Source organism: Parasteatoda tepidariorum, chromosome 11 (assembly GCF_982258835.1).
Source record: "Parasteatoda tepidariorum strain Cologne lab strain chromosome 11, Ptep-v5.0, whole genome shotgun sequence".
Taxonomy (NCBI): Eukaryota; Metazoa; Arthropoda; class Arachnida; order Araneae; family Theridiidae; genus Parasteatoda; species Parasteatoda tepidariorum.
In genome coordinates this window covers 51,487,902-51,505,042 of record NC_141765.1, presented here as the reverse complement: position 1 = coordinate 51,505,042, position 17,141 = coordinate 51,487,902, and the positions used below count along the sequence as shown (strand labels likewise).

The 17,141-nt window shown below is 27.3% G+C and overlaps 1 protein-coding gene and 1 long non-coding RNA gene across 7 annotated transcripts in view; one reads left to right on the top strand and one right to left on the bottom strand.

The window, feature by feature from the left end:
• LOC147801805 (uncharacterized) overlaps nucleotides 1-17,141 on the bottom strand; it is a 202,127-nt gene that overhangs the window by 103,414 nt on the left and 81,572 nt on the right. Inside the window, exon 3 of the long non-coding RNA XR_015430552.1 lies at nucleotides 10,445-10,560. This is a non-coding gene — a long non-coding RNA (uncharacterized LOC147801805). The remainder of the gene's footprint in view (nucleotides 1-10,444; nucleotides 10,561-17,141) is intronic.
• The window catches only part of LOC107455088 (CUGBP Elav-like family member 2), a 772,083-nt gene that overhangs the window by 745,999 nt on the left and 8,943 nt on the right, over nucleotides 1-17,141 (top strand). For 4 of the 6 annotated variants that reach the window (XM_043046908.3, XM_016072524.5, XM_071187615.2 and 1 more), the window contains 9 exons: nucleotides 326-403; nucleotides 3,492-3,578; nucleotides 3,676-3,735; nucleotides 5,645-5,734; nucleotides 8,433-8,547; nucleotides 9,763-9,848; nucleotides 13,161-13,220; nucleotides 13,952-14,095; nucleotides 15,158-15,320. In XM_043046908.3, the coding sequence (XP_042902842.2) occupies nucleotides 326-403; nucleotides 3,492-3,578; nucleotides 3,676-3,735; nucleotides 5,645-5,734; nucleotides 8,433-8,547; nucleotides 9,763-9,848; nucleotides 13,161-13,220; nucleotides 13,952-14,095; nucleotides 15,158-15,285 (848 nt within the window). In that variant the 3' untranslated portion in view covers nucleotides 15,286-15,320. The remainder of the gene's footprint in view (nucleotides 1-325; nucleotides 404-3,491; nucleotides 3,579-3,675; nucleotides 3,736-5,644; nucleotides 5,735-8,432; nucleotides 8,548-9,762; nucleotides 9,849-13,160; nucleotides 13,221-13,951; nucleotides 14,096-15,157; nucleotides 15,321-17,141) is intronic. The other 2 variants (XM_071187614.2, XM_043046907.3) reach the window with 1 other exon arrangement.

The window sequence follows — 17,141 nt, the reverse complement described above, 5'->3', positions numbered from 1 at the left end:
GTTATAACAACAACAAGAATTTAATGGAAAACAACAACAAGATTTAACACCATGGAATTATTTTTTCAAGTTTTAATCTTGACATTTTTCATCCGTCGGAATTTATGATAATATCGAATCGAATCAAATGTTCAGAAATTAAGTTTGTTTTATTTTGGAGGCGCTGCTAACGCCATCTGTATATTTTAATAACAATTAAATGAAGGTTCATTTTCAACAGTCCATCATCCATGACGTGAATTTTATGTTTATCGTTTGTTTGTGTTTATGTGTACTACTGACGTCTTGTATCGTTTTGCATGCTATATTACTGTATTATCTGTAGGTCTTAGTTCCCTCAGCTTGCCACAACAAATAGCTGCTTTAGCTGCTGCTCAAGCATCTGCAAATACTGGCAGTACAGGTATACCTTCAAACTAATTAAATATTTTTGTTTTAAAGGTAATATTTTCGATGCATGATTACTTGTTTGCTTTCTAACATTTTAATCCGCAACTTTTATTCTCTGGTGGTACAACTGCTGCACCATAATCATAATTATTTTCGTTAACTCTAACTTCTTCTTGATCTAACACATTGTTTGCAAATTCTCCGTATTTTAGTAATCCGAATCTACATTTTTGTTAGTGATTACTCTTTTTAAATTTCAATTAAAATAAAATTAAGATATCTGAAAACAGCCCTTGATTAAAAATTGTCTTAGAAATTTCTCTAAAGTAGGCGTTTAATCAATACATATTTCTTAAAAAAAGTGTAACAAAATGTATAATTCATGATATTAGGAGTTTGAGATTTAAAAGTTTCAGCGAAAAAAGTTTGTATTAAAAAATGTCAGTATATTTTTAAAGTTCCTAATCTTAAAATAATAATAACTTCGAGTAAATTATTCTAATTATAATATAATTCAATTATAATATATTATAAATCAATAATTATTCTAAAAAAATTATCTAATTTTAATAATATTGTAAATAAAATTGACTTAGCTTAAAAAAATAACTTAATTACAAATATTTTTATGAAAGGAAAAATAAAAAAAAAATCAAAGATATACCTAATTATTGAAAATATAATAAAAAAGTTCTAAATTTGATTTTAAAAAAAGACCTTCCCTTGTGTCCGCGTATTGCTTGGTCCTTGGACCGAGCTGGATTTCTTGTCGGCGACGAGGCATCAACTAATTGGCGTATGGGCATATTTGCCAGGGTTGCTGTACTCAACTCCTTGAAAAAAAAGACCTTGTATAATTTCATTCGAAAAAAGGATGGAATAACATTTTCATAAACTCTATCATTTTTATTTTGGAAAGGAAAATATTGTGTTTTTAGACATGCTAGAAATGTCATTGAATTTGCAAGTTCATAACAGTAAGTGATACTATTTTTTGAAAAAGATTATTCAGTACAGAAGCACACGTTTGAGAGCAATTACAGTTAGTGTTATTATATACTCTAAACTTTATAAAAGTCTTGGGAAATTTTACATTTAACAGATAATATGAAAAAATCATAAACTTAAATAGGGTTTCAATAAATATTTTTACACATTTTATTAAAAAACTGTTTTTTAAAGTTTTCTACGTATCGTGGAGCACCAAAGGTTTGTATATTTAAAAAAAAGCATACTGCATACATTAAATAATTGCATCAAATGTTGCAGTTTTAAGAATTAATTTCTTCGTTTTAATTTATAGTATACTTGATAATTTATATTTGTATACTTTTAAAAAAACGCACATCGTATATTAAATATAGCTGCAATATACTAATTGCATCAAATATTCCAGATTACCCACTTAACTTTCTCTTAGTACTTTATAGAACCATCGTCATATTTTGAAAGTTCTATCATGAAAAAATAAATGTTTCATATAGAATATGTAGCAGAAATTCATGAATTATGCAAGCATTTTTTTTCTTTCACTTTCTTCAAGTGACTAGATTTATTTCAATTTTTAAATTTATTAATTAATATTTGTTTAAACTTTATACTTATTTAACATTGTTATTAAGTTTTTTATCTTTACTTTCATACTTTTCTGTCATTTTAACTTTCTAATTATTATGAAGATAAATTATGTATAAAAAGAAAATCTTCCCTGAAGTGTATATCTTAAGCTCATTTTAAATCAAACTGAGCTTTATATAGTCATAGGTTTCTGGAACTCTTCCTGTTTTAAAGTAGGTCTAAGTTTTCTTGTCTGTTTATTTTTCATCTCAACAATGAATATTTTGTTGAATGATCTGGTAACTATATTAAATTTTCGTAATTTTATTTTTTATTTGAAATTGCAATATTACTACAGTTTGCTCTTTTGGTAATGTAATAGAAAGTTTAAACTTTTCATAAATGAATCAAGAATATATATATTACTCTCTATTAAACCATTTTATCCATTTATACTTTAAATTAACTCTTTGCTATCTAATTTTAATATTATGTATTACATATACTCAATTAAAAATATTTTTTCTAATTCTTAGTATCATAGTTAATAGTTTGTTTAAAAATAAATTATTTTAAAGTATTTATAGTAGTTCTGTACATATAATGTAATCTTTTGTTAAAATTAATACTTAATAAATACGGTCATGACGTAAGCATGCAAAGATTTTGAACTTTTTATAAGAATTAACATATATTTATATAACCCTAATTGCTAATTTTTTTTTACCTTGAAACTGAATAAAAGATACATTTAAAGAAATAGAATCTTAAACATTGCAACAGGTTTGATATACTAACCTGAATTTGATTAATATAAATTTAATTCATTGATATATGTAAAGTTTTCTATGAATCAAGTTTTAAAATAGTCAAAATCTAACCTTGATGTAATAGCATTGATGTTCATTACATATTTAGGACATCTTTTACATTTTACATCTATAGATTTAACTTCAAATTATGTTAGTTCAACGGAAAATGCTTTTGGAACTTATATAAATTAAAATTACAAAATGCGCATTTCTTTTATAATTTTTATGTTTTGAAAATGTCTACATTTTTATTGTATTTCGAGTTGAAAGAGTTAAGATTTTAAATATGGCCCACTTTCATGTTATCACAATTTATTTATTTACATTACTTCTAACCTTAAAATGTTCTTTTTTACAGATTGCCAATGTAAAATTTAAGAAATAAGTTTGCCAAATTGCTCCAAAAATTTCTTCTCTTTGAAAATTTTGAAAATTTCTTATTCAGTTTTTATTCCAAAAAGCCACAACCCAAAACAATGCGCAAATATGCAAAAGCAATAACAATGCAAAAATTTTCCAATATGCAATTACTTAGCAAGTTTTATGCAGCTACTTTATGATTTATGCAGTCTTTTAAACATTTTTAATACATGTCTTGTATAAATATTATTTCGTATAAATATTATTCAATACTAATTATTACAGTATATTATTTTGTTTGTGATTTTATACATTTCAATAAGTTTTTATTTTTTATTATTTACTGATTTAACATAATTTATTTCATTTTAGGTCTTAATTCACTTAATTTGCAAAGTTTAACAGGACAGACAGTAAGTCCAAGCATTGGCTTGTCTAGTCCTGGGAGTAATACTTCAGGTTAGATAAACAATTATGTATTTTATTATTAATTAGCAAATTGATACAATTTAACAAATTTTAGAAAATTATTTTAATTCCATTTTGCTATTTTCAGACCTTAATACAGCTAGCTTACAGAGTATTGCTGCTTTAGCAAGCTTAACAAGCTCCTCTGGTTAGTATTACCCGCTTTTATATTATTTAATTAAGTCAAACTATTACTTAAGAGTGTATTTTGAAATTAATATATGTCAATAATTACACTGGGAACAAATTGTTTTTAATTTTCTGTTGCATGAAATTTTTATTAGATCTTAGATACAATTATAGCTGATTTCAAAACTGTAATCTGTTTCTGTCCCCAAGCTACGATTTGTTTAAATGGCATTTTTAGTCTATTTTTTGTTGAAATGTACAAACTTAGAAGCGTTATATATAACATGGAGTTGCGTAAATCGTGCGAAGAAGATCTAAGGGAGTTAGGGCGCATCATTCATATTGAAATTGCATTCAGTTATACCCGGAAACGTCATCATACGCCACTAGAGGTGTTTTCTAATTATGAAGTGTTTCTTTATGTGCTTTTAAAAAGAGCATGTCAGGAAAGCACCCCTATCAGTGTATAACGACATTTCCGGCATTTGGGTTTCTATGCAGTTTTAATCTTACTGGTGTGCCTAATAGAAGTTTGTCGCATCATTTACGCGATCCCCTGTTATATATATATATAACGTTTTAAGACTTGCACGTTTTGACAAAAAGTATAAAATGTCATTTTAAAAATAAATATGTTGCTTTAGAAACAAAACTAATTTCAGATTTGAAATCTCCTTACTCAAATTAGGCAAGATCAAGTATTTGTATGACTGAAATAAAAAAAAATTCCACAATGTATTTTTTCCGCAGCAACTATTTATTTTATAATCCCATACATTCTGAGTATTCGCAGTTATTAAACCATACCAGTTTCTTAATGCCAATTTACATTTAAAATATCATTAAATTTTTAAATTGGCTTAAAATGTTGGCTTTCAATTTATTAAAAAACGTCTAACATTTTTAATCTATCAATTCTAAGTTTTTGAGTACTCTCTGACGGTCTCATCTGTTTTATTAAAAGATAAAAGAGAATGAAGGCTCTTACATTGTTAAACTCTCTAAAGATAACACTTGAAAAAAAATAGCATTTCAACTTGCATTATCCACATAGCAAAACCAGATTTTAAATATTAATAGTTAGAAAAATAATGTAATTTACTAATTTCCCAAACCATCAAAATCTACTTAACATCATAATGTCCATGTACATCATACTTAACTGATTTGATAAAATTCACCACATCAAAAATTTTAAATATAGAAATTCCAAATTTAATTCATGGTTAATTTTATAAAAAAATCCAACTGCTTGCAAACATTTAAAATTTGATATAATATTTAAAAAACCACGGTCCAATTTAATTATTGTATTGCTAAGAGTGCCATGAGCTTTAAAAAAAATCTCGGATCAAATGGCAGTAAAAAATACTGGCACTCATAATGCTGGTACTTTTTACTACAACATGTTACGGATCAAGACATTTGATACACAATACCGTAATTTTTACAATAATGATTACCGTAAAATCACTAAATCACTCTAATTAAATGAATATTACTGTGTAAAAATTACGGTAAAAATGGATTTTACGGAAGATTCACTCAAAGCTCCAGTACATTATACCGTAATTTAATCCCGTATTTTATATAGTTTGACTCAATTAAAAGTTATTAACTTTAGTTAAAACTTCTAATAATGTCTGTAAAATAAAATAGAGTTAATAAAATTTAGAGTTGAGTGTGAAATATAACGAAATAAAGTTATAAAAAAACCTAATATGCTAACATTAAAGTTAGACATTAAATAATCGCAATCTAAATTTAAATGAGAATTTCTAAACAATTAAATCAGTAAGAAAATTGAAACTATTTATTTTAAATAAGTTTTATAATTGTTTACTTTTCTGTAATTTCGCTATAGAAATAATAATAAATTCGTAACCGTTTAACTCTGTTGCTTTAATTAAAGTTGTTGTGAATTACAGGTCTGTCTCCAGTTTTAGTTCAAAACCTTGCTGCACTAGCTGCTGCTGGAAATACTTCTAATTCCTCCGGTCTTAGCTTACCCACCCATGGTACGTAAATGCTAGAATTTAAACTACTAAGCTTGTAAATTAGCTACTCAAAAAGCTTAATTCAGTTGTAACTATTAATTTTGAAGAAATTCTTAAAATTAATGCTTATTATGATAAGAAATAATGTCAATTAAGTCAAAATAAATTTCGAAGCTTGTTTAACTCCTGTTGTAATATGAAAATAAACATGGAGCACCATTTGCCAAGTAAAAAACCTAAAACTTTTGTTTCAGACGATGCTTTACAGTTTGATCAACATTCTCAGGTCTGAAAAAGTGAAACTCACTTGACAAAATTAATTATAGAAATATCGTATTGATAAATACTAGCTCTTGAAAATCAAATTATTCCAAATGCTACCCGTTTGTTTTGTCTCTAAAAACTCTTCTTTGAAAAAAAGTTAATTCACATTCCAGCTTATTTTCTAAAAGATATCTAAAAATCGTTTTACTTGTAAATCTAGAAACAAATTTGAATTTTTTTAAATTTGATTTCTAAGGATTGATTTATAAATGCCCTTTAATATTTTACTAAAAAAATGTTTAAAAATTTTCTTAAAAATAAGAATTTTTTGAAATTTCTAGGAAACTTTTTATCACATGGTGCCTAATAAAATATATTACTGTTGATTATCTTATACCATTTGTTGAGCATTAACTATCTCTAATTTCTAGTAATCTGAAAATGTATGTTATTAAAGAATAAGTTTATTGATCACAGAAAAAATAAATCTTAAATATATATTTTTTAAAATGTTTTAAACAATATTGAATACAGTTACTAAGAGAAAATCTGAAAAAAACTAATCATACTTACATGGTCAATGGAGTTAGACCCATGTAAAAGTTGTTACTTAATCTCCATCCTAAATATACAACTTTAAAAATATTTTCAAAAAAATTTAAAAATGTCGAAATTCTTTCATATTCGCTGTCGAAAATAAATATTCAAACGAGAAAAATACAAAAGTGTTAAAAAATCTAAAGAATCCTATTGATGAAAGACAGGATTAACAAAAATTAAAACAAACTTTACTATTTTTTTTGTTTTGCTTTTAATTTCTAATGACCAAGAAAAAGGTTAAATAGAACAAAAAGAAGAAGACTAGAGTCACTTCCAAATGAGTCCTCCTGCTTCTCAATATCTGGACATAAGTCCATGAAGAGACCCACGTCAAAGCAAGTGGCCCCATTCTATTACTTATCCAGAATCACATAGTTCACAAATAGGCTTGATTTTCACATCTACGCGAAGCAGATGGGTGGCATTGACCTTTCATTACTTAAAGAACGATTTGTTTTCTGCTTTGGGTAATATTTCTTGGCACTGGAAAGTCTCAGATATCAATGGTAGTTCGATGGAACTAATTAATTGGATGATTGCTTGAAAATGTATGGAAAATTCTGCTGCTTTTTTTTTTTCAAATTTATGAACAATAACTACTTTAAAGCCATGCATGTGGCCACCAATCTACCGTCTGAGCGGTGTAAAAGTAGATCAACTTCTTAGTGGTGCACCCTTTGTAACTCCTCTGGCGGCTAAGTGATCTACAACTCTGAGGTCTCATTGTTTTGCGTCCGTGAAACCTGATCTTCTACAGTGGAATGTCTCATTTCTCTGGATCCGTGAAACTTGAGCTTTTACAGTGGAATGTCTCATTTCTCTGGATCCGTGAAACTTGAGCTTTTACAGTGGAATGCCTCATTGCTCTGGGTCCGAGAAACTTGAGCTTCTACAGTGAAATGTCTCATTGCTCTGAGTCCGTGGAATGCCGGTGGTTTATCCCGATCCTAGGAAATCCAGATTCAACAGTCTCTTTTTGAAATTCCGATTATTTGAGAGACGGAAGTTATTTGAAGATGTTTCTGGTAATCGCCTTTCACCGATTCTCAATTCACTCCGGCAATCAAACAAGTTTCGGTGTTTACCTTCCTCCACAATAGTGATAACATTTTTTCATTTTCTTTCTTAAATATCAATATACGATCCTTAATGTAAGTATAGTTTTGGCGTCATTTTTGAAAAGGATTCTTTAAATGTATTTTAAAAACCATGATTACTGAACACTCAGTATAAAGATACCTGATAACAGTGGGTTCGATGACTTATTAAATTTTCATAATATTACTCTAAATATTTAAAGAAAATTATATTATTTTTATACTTTCTTTGAAATTCAAATTTCATAAATAACTGGGACTTCATAATGTTTACGAGACAAGAATTTAACCATTAAGAGCACCGTTGTAGTAATTTCTTATGTCAATAGATTCGTTCCTCCTTGTATTTCTTTGATTAGTAGATATATAAATTCGTTCTAATATTAGTAAACATTCACTCTCTATACACTGTTTCAAATTTGCCCCCTGACTTTGATAGCCTGCAATTTATGATATACGTTACACAGTTTCCAAATTTTAATGACCTAAAATACTCGCCAATCCTTCTAAATAAAACAATATCCAAACCATTTAACCAAGATATTAAAATGCTGCACAACAAAAATTTTAAATTCTAACAAAAAAATTTTCGTTAAAATAAATTAAGGTTATTCAATAATTATTTATTTTTGCAAATATTCTATTTAAATTTGGAATATGTTTGTAGAATGTAAAAATAATATGGTGTTTTTTACAAGCTAATACTTTTTTCATTGAGCGGGAAAGTGTATTTCATTTTATCACTTCTTTCATTCCAGGAAATAATTCCAATACAAATTCTTCTTTAAGTGGAATAAATTCTTTGAGCCCTGTTACAAGTATGGCACTAGGAATAACAAACTCATCACTAAGCAGTTTATCTGCAGTGAATGGGTAAGTTCTTTTAATAATACATTTTATAAGCAATTCTAATGAAACTTATTTCTTCAAATCAATCATAAAATTTTCAAAGAAAAGAATATAAAAATTTATTCTTTTCATTGGGTGTAAGAGTTTAATAAACATTTCATTTCGAAAAAACTTTTCAAAAATCAATTTTTTTTTTTAATTATGCCTAATTAAAAACTTTAATAAACATCACTATCTAACAAACAAATCTTTATGATCAAATTTGATATTCTCATAATACTTTTTTATATCAAAAAATAAGACCCAAAAATTTAAAAAAATTATAAAATCTTAGTAGTAATAATTTAAATATATTTTACATATTACTCAGTAGCGAGCAGAAACGGGGTAAAATGTTAAAATGTGTTTGTATTTACGTGATTCTTTTACTATACATATATTGGATACAATTTAATTATTACTTTAAACATAAATAACAATAGTAAATGATAAGCTATAAAGGGAAAATGTGATTTATTTTCATTCCTTTATAACATCAACTTTAAAGATTTTTCTGAATCTTTAAAGATACATTATAATTTTGCCACACTATGCTATAAAAATTTTTTAAAATGCTACTATTTATGAAAATTTGTCCAAAATAAATTAAATTGCTAGATTTGCCAACCAGTTAGCAAGTATTGTATTTATTCAATTCAGAATATTTTTTTACACAACAGAAAAATTGTTAAAAACCTATTTTCACAGTTACAATTCACTCACTAATAATCAAATTGGCAGTGCATGTTTATTGTTCACTGTTCAAAAATATTTAAGAAAAAAAAATTTAAATTTTTAAAGATATACAATACACTGCCGGAAATATTGGGCACAACGTTGAATCATTATATAGGTACCTTGAACCATAATATGAAACAAACCATAATATGATACTGTAACCTTAAATGCTAAACTGAAACAAGCGTTAGTTCGAGTTGAACTATGGTAACGAGTAATCAAATTTAAAAAATAGGATATTAAATTTTTAACTTAGCTTCATATTCAGATCACAATAATTTTTAATGATATCTTTAGCAAACTCCAAAATTTCTAACATTATACGGTTTTAATAATTTTATCTGAAGTTATTGCATCACGTAAAGCAAAAAGCTGTAAAGTGATAAGATTAATCACATTTGTTTTAATTTAATAATCTTTAAACTGTATATGTTTCACTAACAAGACTTCTTCTGTTTAAAGAATTGGTGGAAAAACTGCTTTGACAACTAATGGAGCTTCTTTAGATGCTTTGACACAAGCATATTCTGGCTTGCAACCTTATTCTGGTTTGTATACATTTCTTCTTTAATATACTTCTCAAAGCCTGCACTCTTTTACAATGTATATACTAACTATAGATTAAATGATTATATATGAGCCCATCATTTGTCTATAGCACCCCTAAGACTAAGTTAAAATGTAAGCAACTTGATTAAAATAGAAACTAGATAAAAAAACTTAATCCACTTGGCTAAAATCAATGTAACTAGGTTAGAACTGAGGCAGCTAGTTTAAAATCCGAACAACTAAGTCGAAATTAGAACTTAATCGAATTATAAAAATATATATGGTTTAAAGTAAAGCATTTCTAGTTAAAATAAAGCATTACGTTTAGATCAGGTGTGGCTCCAAGTAAAAATGATTTGATCCGAAGTCGCAGTTAAAATACTGTCGTCATTTCAGTTTAAGTATCAAACAGTGGGTCAAAAAAGTTTTAATATGTGCTTCAAGGTGCGCATTTTAAAAGGCACAATCAAAAGGTATAATTTAAATTTAATCAGAAGATTAAATTTAAAAATTCCATTATTTCTTATAATAAATCCCACAGCTATTGCATACTTCTACATTTTAAAAGCATTGTTTTAGGACAATAATTTATTACCTGAATTAGTTTCGTTTAGAAGTAAGTTTATCTTAACCCTTTCGTCACAACCCGCTCCGCTGAAGTGACTTCACCCTTTCATCACGGCAGCCCGCTCCGCTGAAGTGACTTCACCCCTACAAAAAAATAAGATGTTTTGATGTTGACAGATGTAAGAATATACACCTGAGGTAGAAAATGAGATTATGTTTTGCGCTGAGAATAGCATCATTAATAAACCCCAATTTCAACCTCATTCACACTTCACAAAACCAACCTCATATATAACTCAGAAATAATTTTAGTTTAGATCCGGAGAAATTATTCACACCTCAAATATACGTATTTGCTTGAAGTGTAGGAAAAATAATCCATACACTTCAAAAACAACCTCGCTAAACTGGTTGCTCTAAAGTAGATTTCCATCAACCTCAAGTGTGAATAAAGCAACTTCACAACCTTGGGAGGTTGATCTTTTAAGGTTGTTTTTAAAATCAACTTCGAATAAACATCAAGTCAACTTTGACATCTCACAACAACCTCATATATGCCTTAAAAATATCATCGATTTTTGTAAAGGAACTGAACGGTGCACCACGTTCCGCAAAATGCGTACTTTGCATGGCGGCAAGCTAATGTTTGGAGACTTGAAATGATCTTTGGAAATTTTGCAAAAATTAAATAAAAATGCAAATTGGGATCATTCAAAAATATCTTAATAATTTAATTCAGCATGAGAAATTCTAAAACAAATGTCAATACACAAACCCACTTCATAGTTTTTACACTAGTTTCTTGTCGTTTGTAATGCAAGTGGCGCACTTTCTATTTCCGTTTTTTTTCCATAGATCTATAAGCCGAAGGAAAATGTCTTTCTGACTTGCAAAACATATAACACACTTTAAATATATACTTTTGGTAGTATTAATCCAATATAGATCAATGAAATAATAGCCTTCAGCAGTTTGAAGCAAATTGAACCTTTCATCAAATGGTATAATGCTGATGTCGGCTAAATACGACGCCGTAAATAACCTACCTAACCTTAATAGGGCATACGGCGTAATGATACAAACAATTTACAACAATTATTCAATGATACAAACAAATAAGTTACACAATAATTCACCACTAAAAGTGAGTTGGTGGCAAATACAAAATTAAATCTATAGTAAACAAATCATAGAAAAGTTAGTCATGCAAGGGGATAAAACATCAGTATAAGGCAACCAAGTATAAAAGATGATTTCAAAAATGAGAAAAAAGAACCTTGCAAAAGTAAAAGCTAAGCACTTGCTAATCTTAATGTTTTAAATTTTATTCAAGAAATGAATGGATACGTTAAGTCACTATTATTTAAGTTCGTAATGTGACAAGCAAGCAGTATCGTTAGTTTTTTTGTTTTTTTTTCTTTTGTATATTTGAACTGTTATGATATTTTTTTTTATTTCTCGTTATCAAAGCTAATTTTGTTTATTTAAATCACAAATATGTTATTCTTATTTATTTATCTCCTTATGAAATAGTATTTTTCTAATTCTATTATATCGATCATTATAACTCATTATCGGTCAATACGTTGAGCTTCAAAAAACACATTAGGTGTGGTGCATTGAGACTGTTAAACACATAACTTAAAACTGGAATAGCTTTTCTAACATAAAAGTGTTCAGTAATGAACCCCTTTATAGAACCCTTGTCATAAACTCAAAAAGTAGCACTTCATTTGGAATTATGAATACACTAAAATTTAGAGTGATCAATATTATACCAGTTGAGGTCACTAGATAAAAAGACGTTATTAAAACTTGGCAAATCGTTCAAGAAGGTATGATTGAAACCTGTTTGATTTCCTTATAAAAGTGGAGGGTAGTGAAAGGTTTTTAAGAAAATCTTCAAACTCAATTCAGATATTAAACTGGTTTTACAATGCTCAACTTTGCTATAATTGGACAGTTTAGTTTTATATTATCAATTTTATAAAATATAAATCAAATTTTTCTTCTGAAATTTTTACAGATATTTTCTTTTTCCTCCCTAAAATTGTTAATTCTCTTTTATTTTTACGTAGCATATATTATTAAAACTAAACTCAGTGGCGCGACAGCCCATAGAGGGCCAAGGCCTGCTTTTCTTGACCTTGGGCTCTGGGGTGCAGGAGCAGATGTTCCGGTTAGGTGGTCAGCCGAAAGTGAAACTCCCAGTGTTTAGCTCCCAAGCATGCTTGGTACTCATTTATCGACCCACTGAAGGGATGAAGCCACCGGGCGTCAGCATATATTATTACAAAAATTAGTTTAAACTTTTCTTGAATGCTTAATTTTTGTATTAGATATTTTAGTTTTAATTTGTTTAACCCCATTAGGACAGGCGAAAGAGGAAAAACACTTCCCCTTGCCCATAAACTCAGAGTAGAGCTAATACTAGTTTCAATACAGGAGTACCGAATTGAGATCACGTCCGGTGATATTTGGCCGTTGGAGTCAGAAAAGCTCGTTTTATAATTGATACCCTGATTCGTGAAGGGTAAATCGAGTGATCGCATACATGTGATCACAGTCCTGAAATGCTTAAACTGTTTCAAGACCGTGATTACGTACTTCTTTTGCGAGTCCTCTACTGGTTGAACACCTTAAGAGTTCAGATAAATCCAAAAATTGCCTGTTGCATTATTAAAAAAATTTTAATTATTATAATAATCTGCGGTAATAATAATTAATAAAATTTATTTTTCCAGCTTTACCATTTGCACAATTAGGTCTTCAAACTCCGAATCCTGCTGGAAAACAAATTGAAGGTATTTATATTTTTTTATTCTTTTTCTGACTTGAGTATTTTGTCTGTTTAAAAGTAATCTTTTTTTTTTTTTTTTTTGAAAAATTCATTTAAACTAATTTTTCTGATTTTTCATGCTAGTCAATGACGTTTAAAATATATTTTAAAATAATATACCCCGCTCAAGCTTATGTTCTTAATTAATTTCTATTGAAGCTTAGGTTACTCCTATATAAATTAAATTCACCATGAGCCAACTTGAAAATTGCCATTATGTATCACACAGTTTCATCCATGTTGTAAAGTTAGCAAAAGTAATATCAGCCTAATATTTTTTTATTATTTTTTCCATATATATTTTCGACATATCAAAATATCTCATAATTTACTAAGCAATTGAAAGTTATTTTTTATGCCTAAAAAAGTGTGAAAATTTAAAATATCAAAATAATAGTCAATATTCACGTCAAACGACACAAAAAAAATTATATAAAAAATGATTCTGATTTACAATATATTCTAAGAATTTCATCTGAGAATTAAAATGCATTAAAAACTATTATGACCAAAATATAATACTTTCTATTAAAAAAAACGCTCTATAGTATGATTTTATTAATGAAACTATTCAAAATTATATTCTGGTTATTTTTATTGAAATGTAGTTTCACTGATACATCTTTTTTTTACCTCTTGTTGACAATCAAAATTTATTGTTTATTATTAAAAACTGCAAATATTTAAATTTTTCAGGTCCAGAGGGAGCAAATTTGTTTATATACCATTTACCACAAGAGTTTAATGATACTGATTTAGCCCAAACTTTTATGCCATTTGGTAATGTCATTTCCGCCAAAGTTTTTATTGACAAACAGACCAATCTTAGCAAATGCTTTGGTAAGTATATTTCATTAAATTGTGATTTAATGACTGTGACAAATTTGTTTCATAATTCTTTCACAATTGCATTGATTTTCATACTTTCTTCCTTCAAATATTTTAATAAGAAGAAATAAATTTTATTTCATCCACTAACTTATTAAACATTGATTGAAATTTTTTCAATTCTTAAAATTTGTTTTTCTCTTAAATGCTCCCATAATGCATTTCGTTAATTTCATTAATTTATTCTATACGTAAGGCAAAACGGCATGAATAGAAATATGCCGCAAAAATGCATTATGTTTGTGCACGCTGTGCTCTATATAAATATTTTTTTTATTATTCACCCTTTGACACAGAACTTTTATTAACCATATTTTTCATGCTTTTTTCATTATTTTGTATTAATTTAGGTCAAAATAAGTTCAAAATATTATATTTAGCATTTGAATAATTTTTGGTTATGAAATACAGCATACATGTCTTTTTCTACGTTCGGGTAAAAACACGCAAACACGGTTCAGTTTTAAACAGCAATTGCACTTATTAGCAATTATTTATATCTAAGAGAAACAGTTACTCATCATTGAAATGTCTTTAATTTACTAATAATAATACTATCGATAATTGTTTGAAAATGGAAAACAATTTCAACCTTTTTTTTTAATTTTATATTTTAGTATAAATATAATTCCAATAATCTAACAGATGTTTTTAGTAACTATTGGACAGTTTTCAATAATTAAAAAAAACTAAAATATATTTTTACTTACAATTAGAGAGTCAGAAAAAAAAATTTATAAATAAGGGACACCGGTGTCTAATCTGCGTCAAAGGGATAACGGTACGGAAGTATTTCAAGTTTACATTCCACCAGTTATAATTTTAATAATTAATAATAATATTAATTATAAATTTATAATTATAAGAATGATAAAATAATATAAGGATTTCTAGCCATATTACTCAGCATTTTCACCGAGTAAGTTAGTTTCATGCAGCTTACATAGCGATATTGGTCCGTTAAAGTTTCATATATAGAGCTAAAATTTTAAAATTACAATTGCATATTTGCAGGATTTGTTAGTTACGACAATCCAAGTAGTGCACAAACTGCAATCCAGGCAATGAATGGATTCCAAATTGGAATGAAACGTCTAAAGGTTCAACTTAAAAGATCAAAAGATGCAAGCAAGCCATACTAATCTAGAATCGACTAATATTGCCTGTACATTTGATGGTTGGTATTCATTCATGTTTTAATTTAAAGTATTTTTAACCATAAATAATACTGAAACAATAAAATCCAATTTATCTTCATCGGTAAACTGATAAACATGCATTACCTAATTAAATTTCATATAAACTCCTGCCTTTTGTAAGCCATTTTGGTTCCATTCCGTTGACTAGCTATCAGGTAAATATAATATTACTAATTTTTCACTTTTTCAAGTTTAGAGCGATTTTTTTTACACCAATTGATTTATTTTTCAGGTAAGTTTTAAATTCTCTGTTTTATACTGTCATTTATATAAAAAATCACTTTAAAAATTTATATCTGTCTGCAAATCGTATGAAGTCTACTTCAACAGGAACTTGAGAAACTAAAATTCAGTGTTCCTGTTCTTTAAATTCAATGTAACTTAACCAGGTAAAGTACTAAGCTGTTATTTCCTTCAATTTTCTAGAAATTTTTTATGTGTAATTAATTCATTTAAAATGTTAGAACATTAAGTTATAACAGTTCAAAAAAGTCTATAGTCGTCATTTTAGTCTATAGTCGTTGATTTTTTTAATTATCTGTAATGCAATGTAGTGTTTTTATTTTAAACTTAAATATATCATTTCTTACACGAAAAAAAAAACACTTTTTACTAACCTTTGTAATTTCTGTTATTTTTCAACATTTAAAATATCCTACGAACTATAGTTTTTCTCAACTTTTAAAAGTTTTAAATAGAATTTCGTATTCTCTTAGAACTTTATGGGGGAGGGGCCAAGAACTTACTCCATTTTATGAGTGCTTAAAAAAATATGCACTAAATATGCCATATTTTATACAAAAATGAAAAAACTTCAAATATAATGTTATAACATTAAAAGAAACTAACAAATTATTTCATTATTTTCCTAGACAAAAAAAAAAAGAATCCCAAACTTAAATAATTTTCATAACGCTCTCTTAAAGTTATTTTTTGAAATTCATATTCAATAACTCATCCACTACATTTGTCTTGTTTATTATTTTTTTGTACATATGATACTTTTCTTGGGTGATTATTCTTAATAAAATTAGTAGCTTATGAAGTAATATTGAAGGAATTACGAAATAATTCTATCTGATAGTATAACTAGTTGTGTAAAATGGCTTGAATAAATACAATTATTTTCATTTGCAAATGATTTTGTCTTTATTTAATGGTTAAACTAGAATTCTGGTATTGTAAATGTTCTTTTCCAGCTAAAATGTTTTTTTAAAAAAATTAATTCAATATAATTAATAGTTCAACAATATTTTTTTTTAATTTTTCATATATGCATAATATTTGAAATATCTGAATTAAGTTATCAATTATAATATCTAGATGCACTTCTTTATATTGAATTGAATCTTACAAATGCTTTCCTGGTGTCACAACTGTTTATCTTTTTTCTACAGAGAAATGTTCAATTAAACATTCTAATACTACACTCTGTTTGTTTGAATTCTCATATAGGGATATCACATCATCTGTCGGTGAGCTTTTTATTTTAGACATTGTTCAATATGTGTTGAGGATAATCAGAATGTGTTAGACCCAAATTTTAACAACTAAGCTAGAAAATTCACTTTAAGCACAAAACGTAATCGGTTCTTAGCTTGGCAAATTACAGATATAACATTTCAAGTGATCTCTACGCATTCAGGTATTTAAACGATAAAGTAATATTTAAAAAATGAAGTTCCTCCAACTCAATTTACTACCATTACTATAAATTTATAAGCAACGTGGTAACTCTGTAAAAAGAACTCAACTTTTAAAGTAGTTGCTAAAAAAAACATTTAAGGTTAAAAAAATGT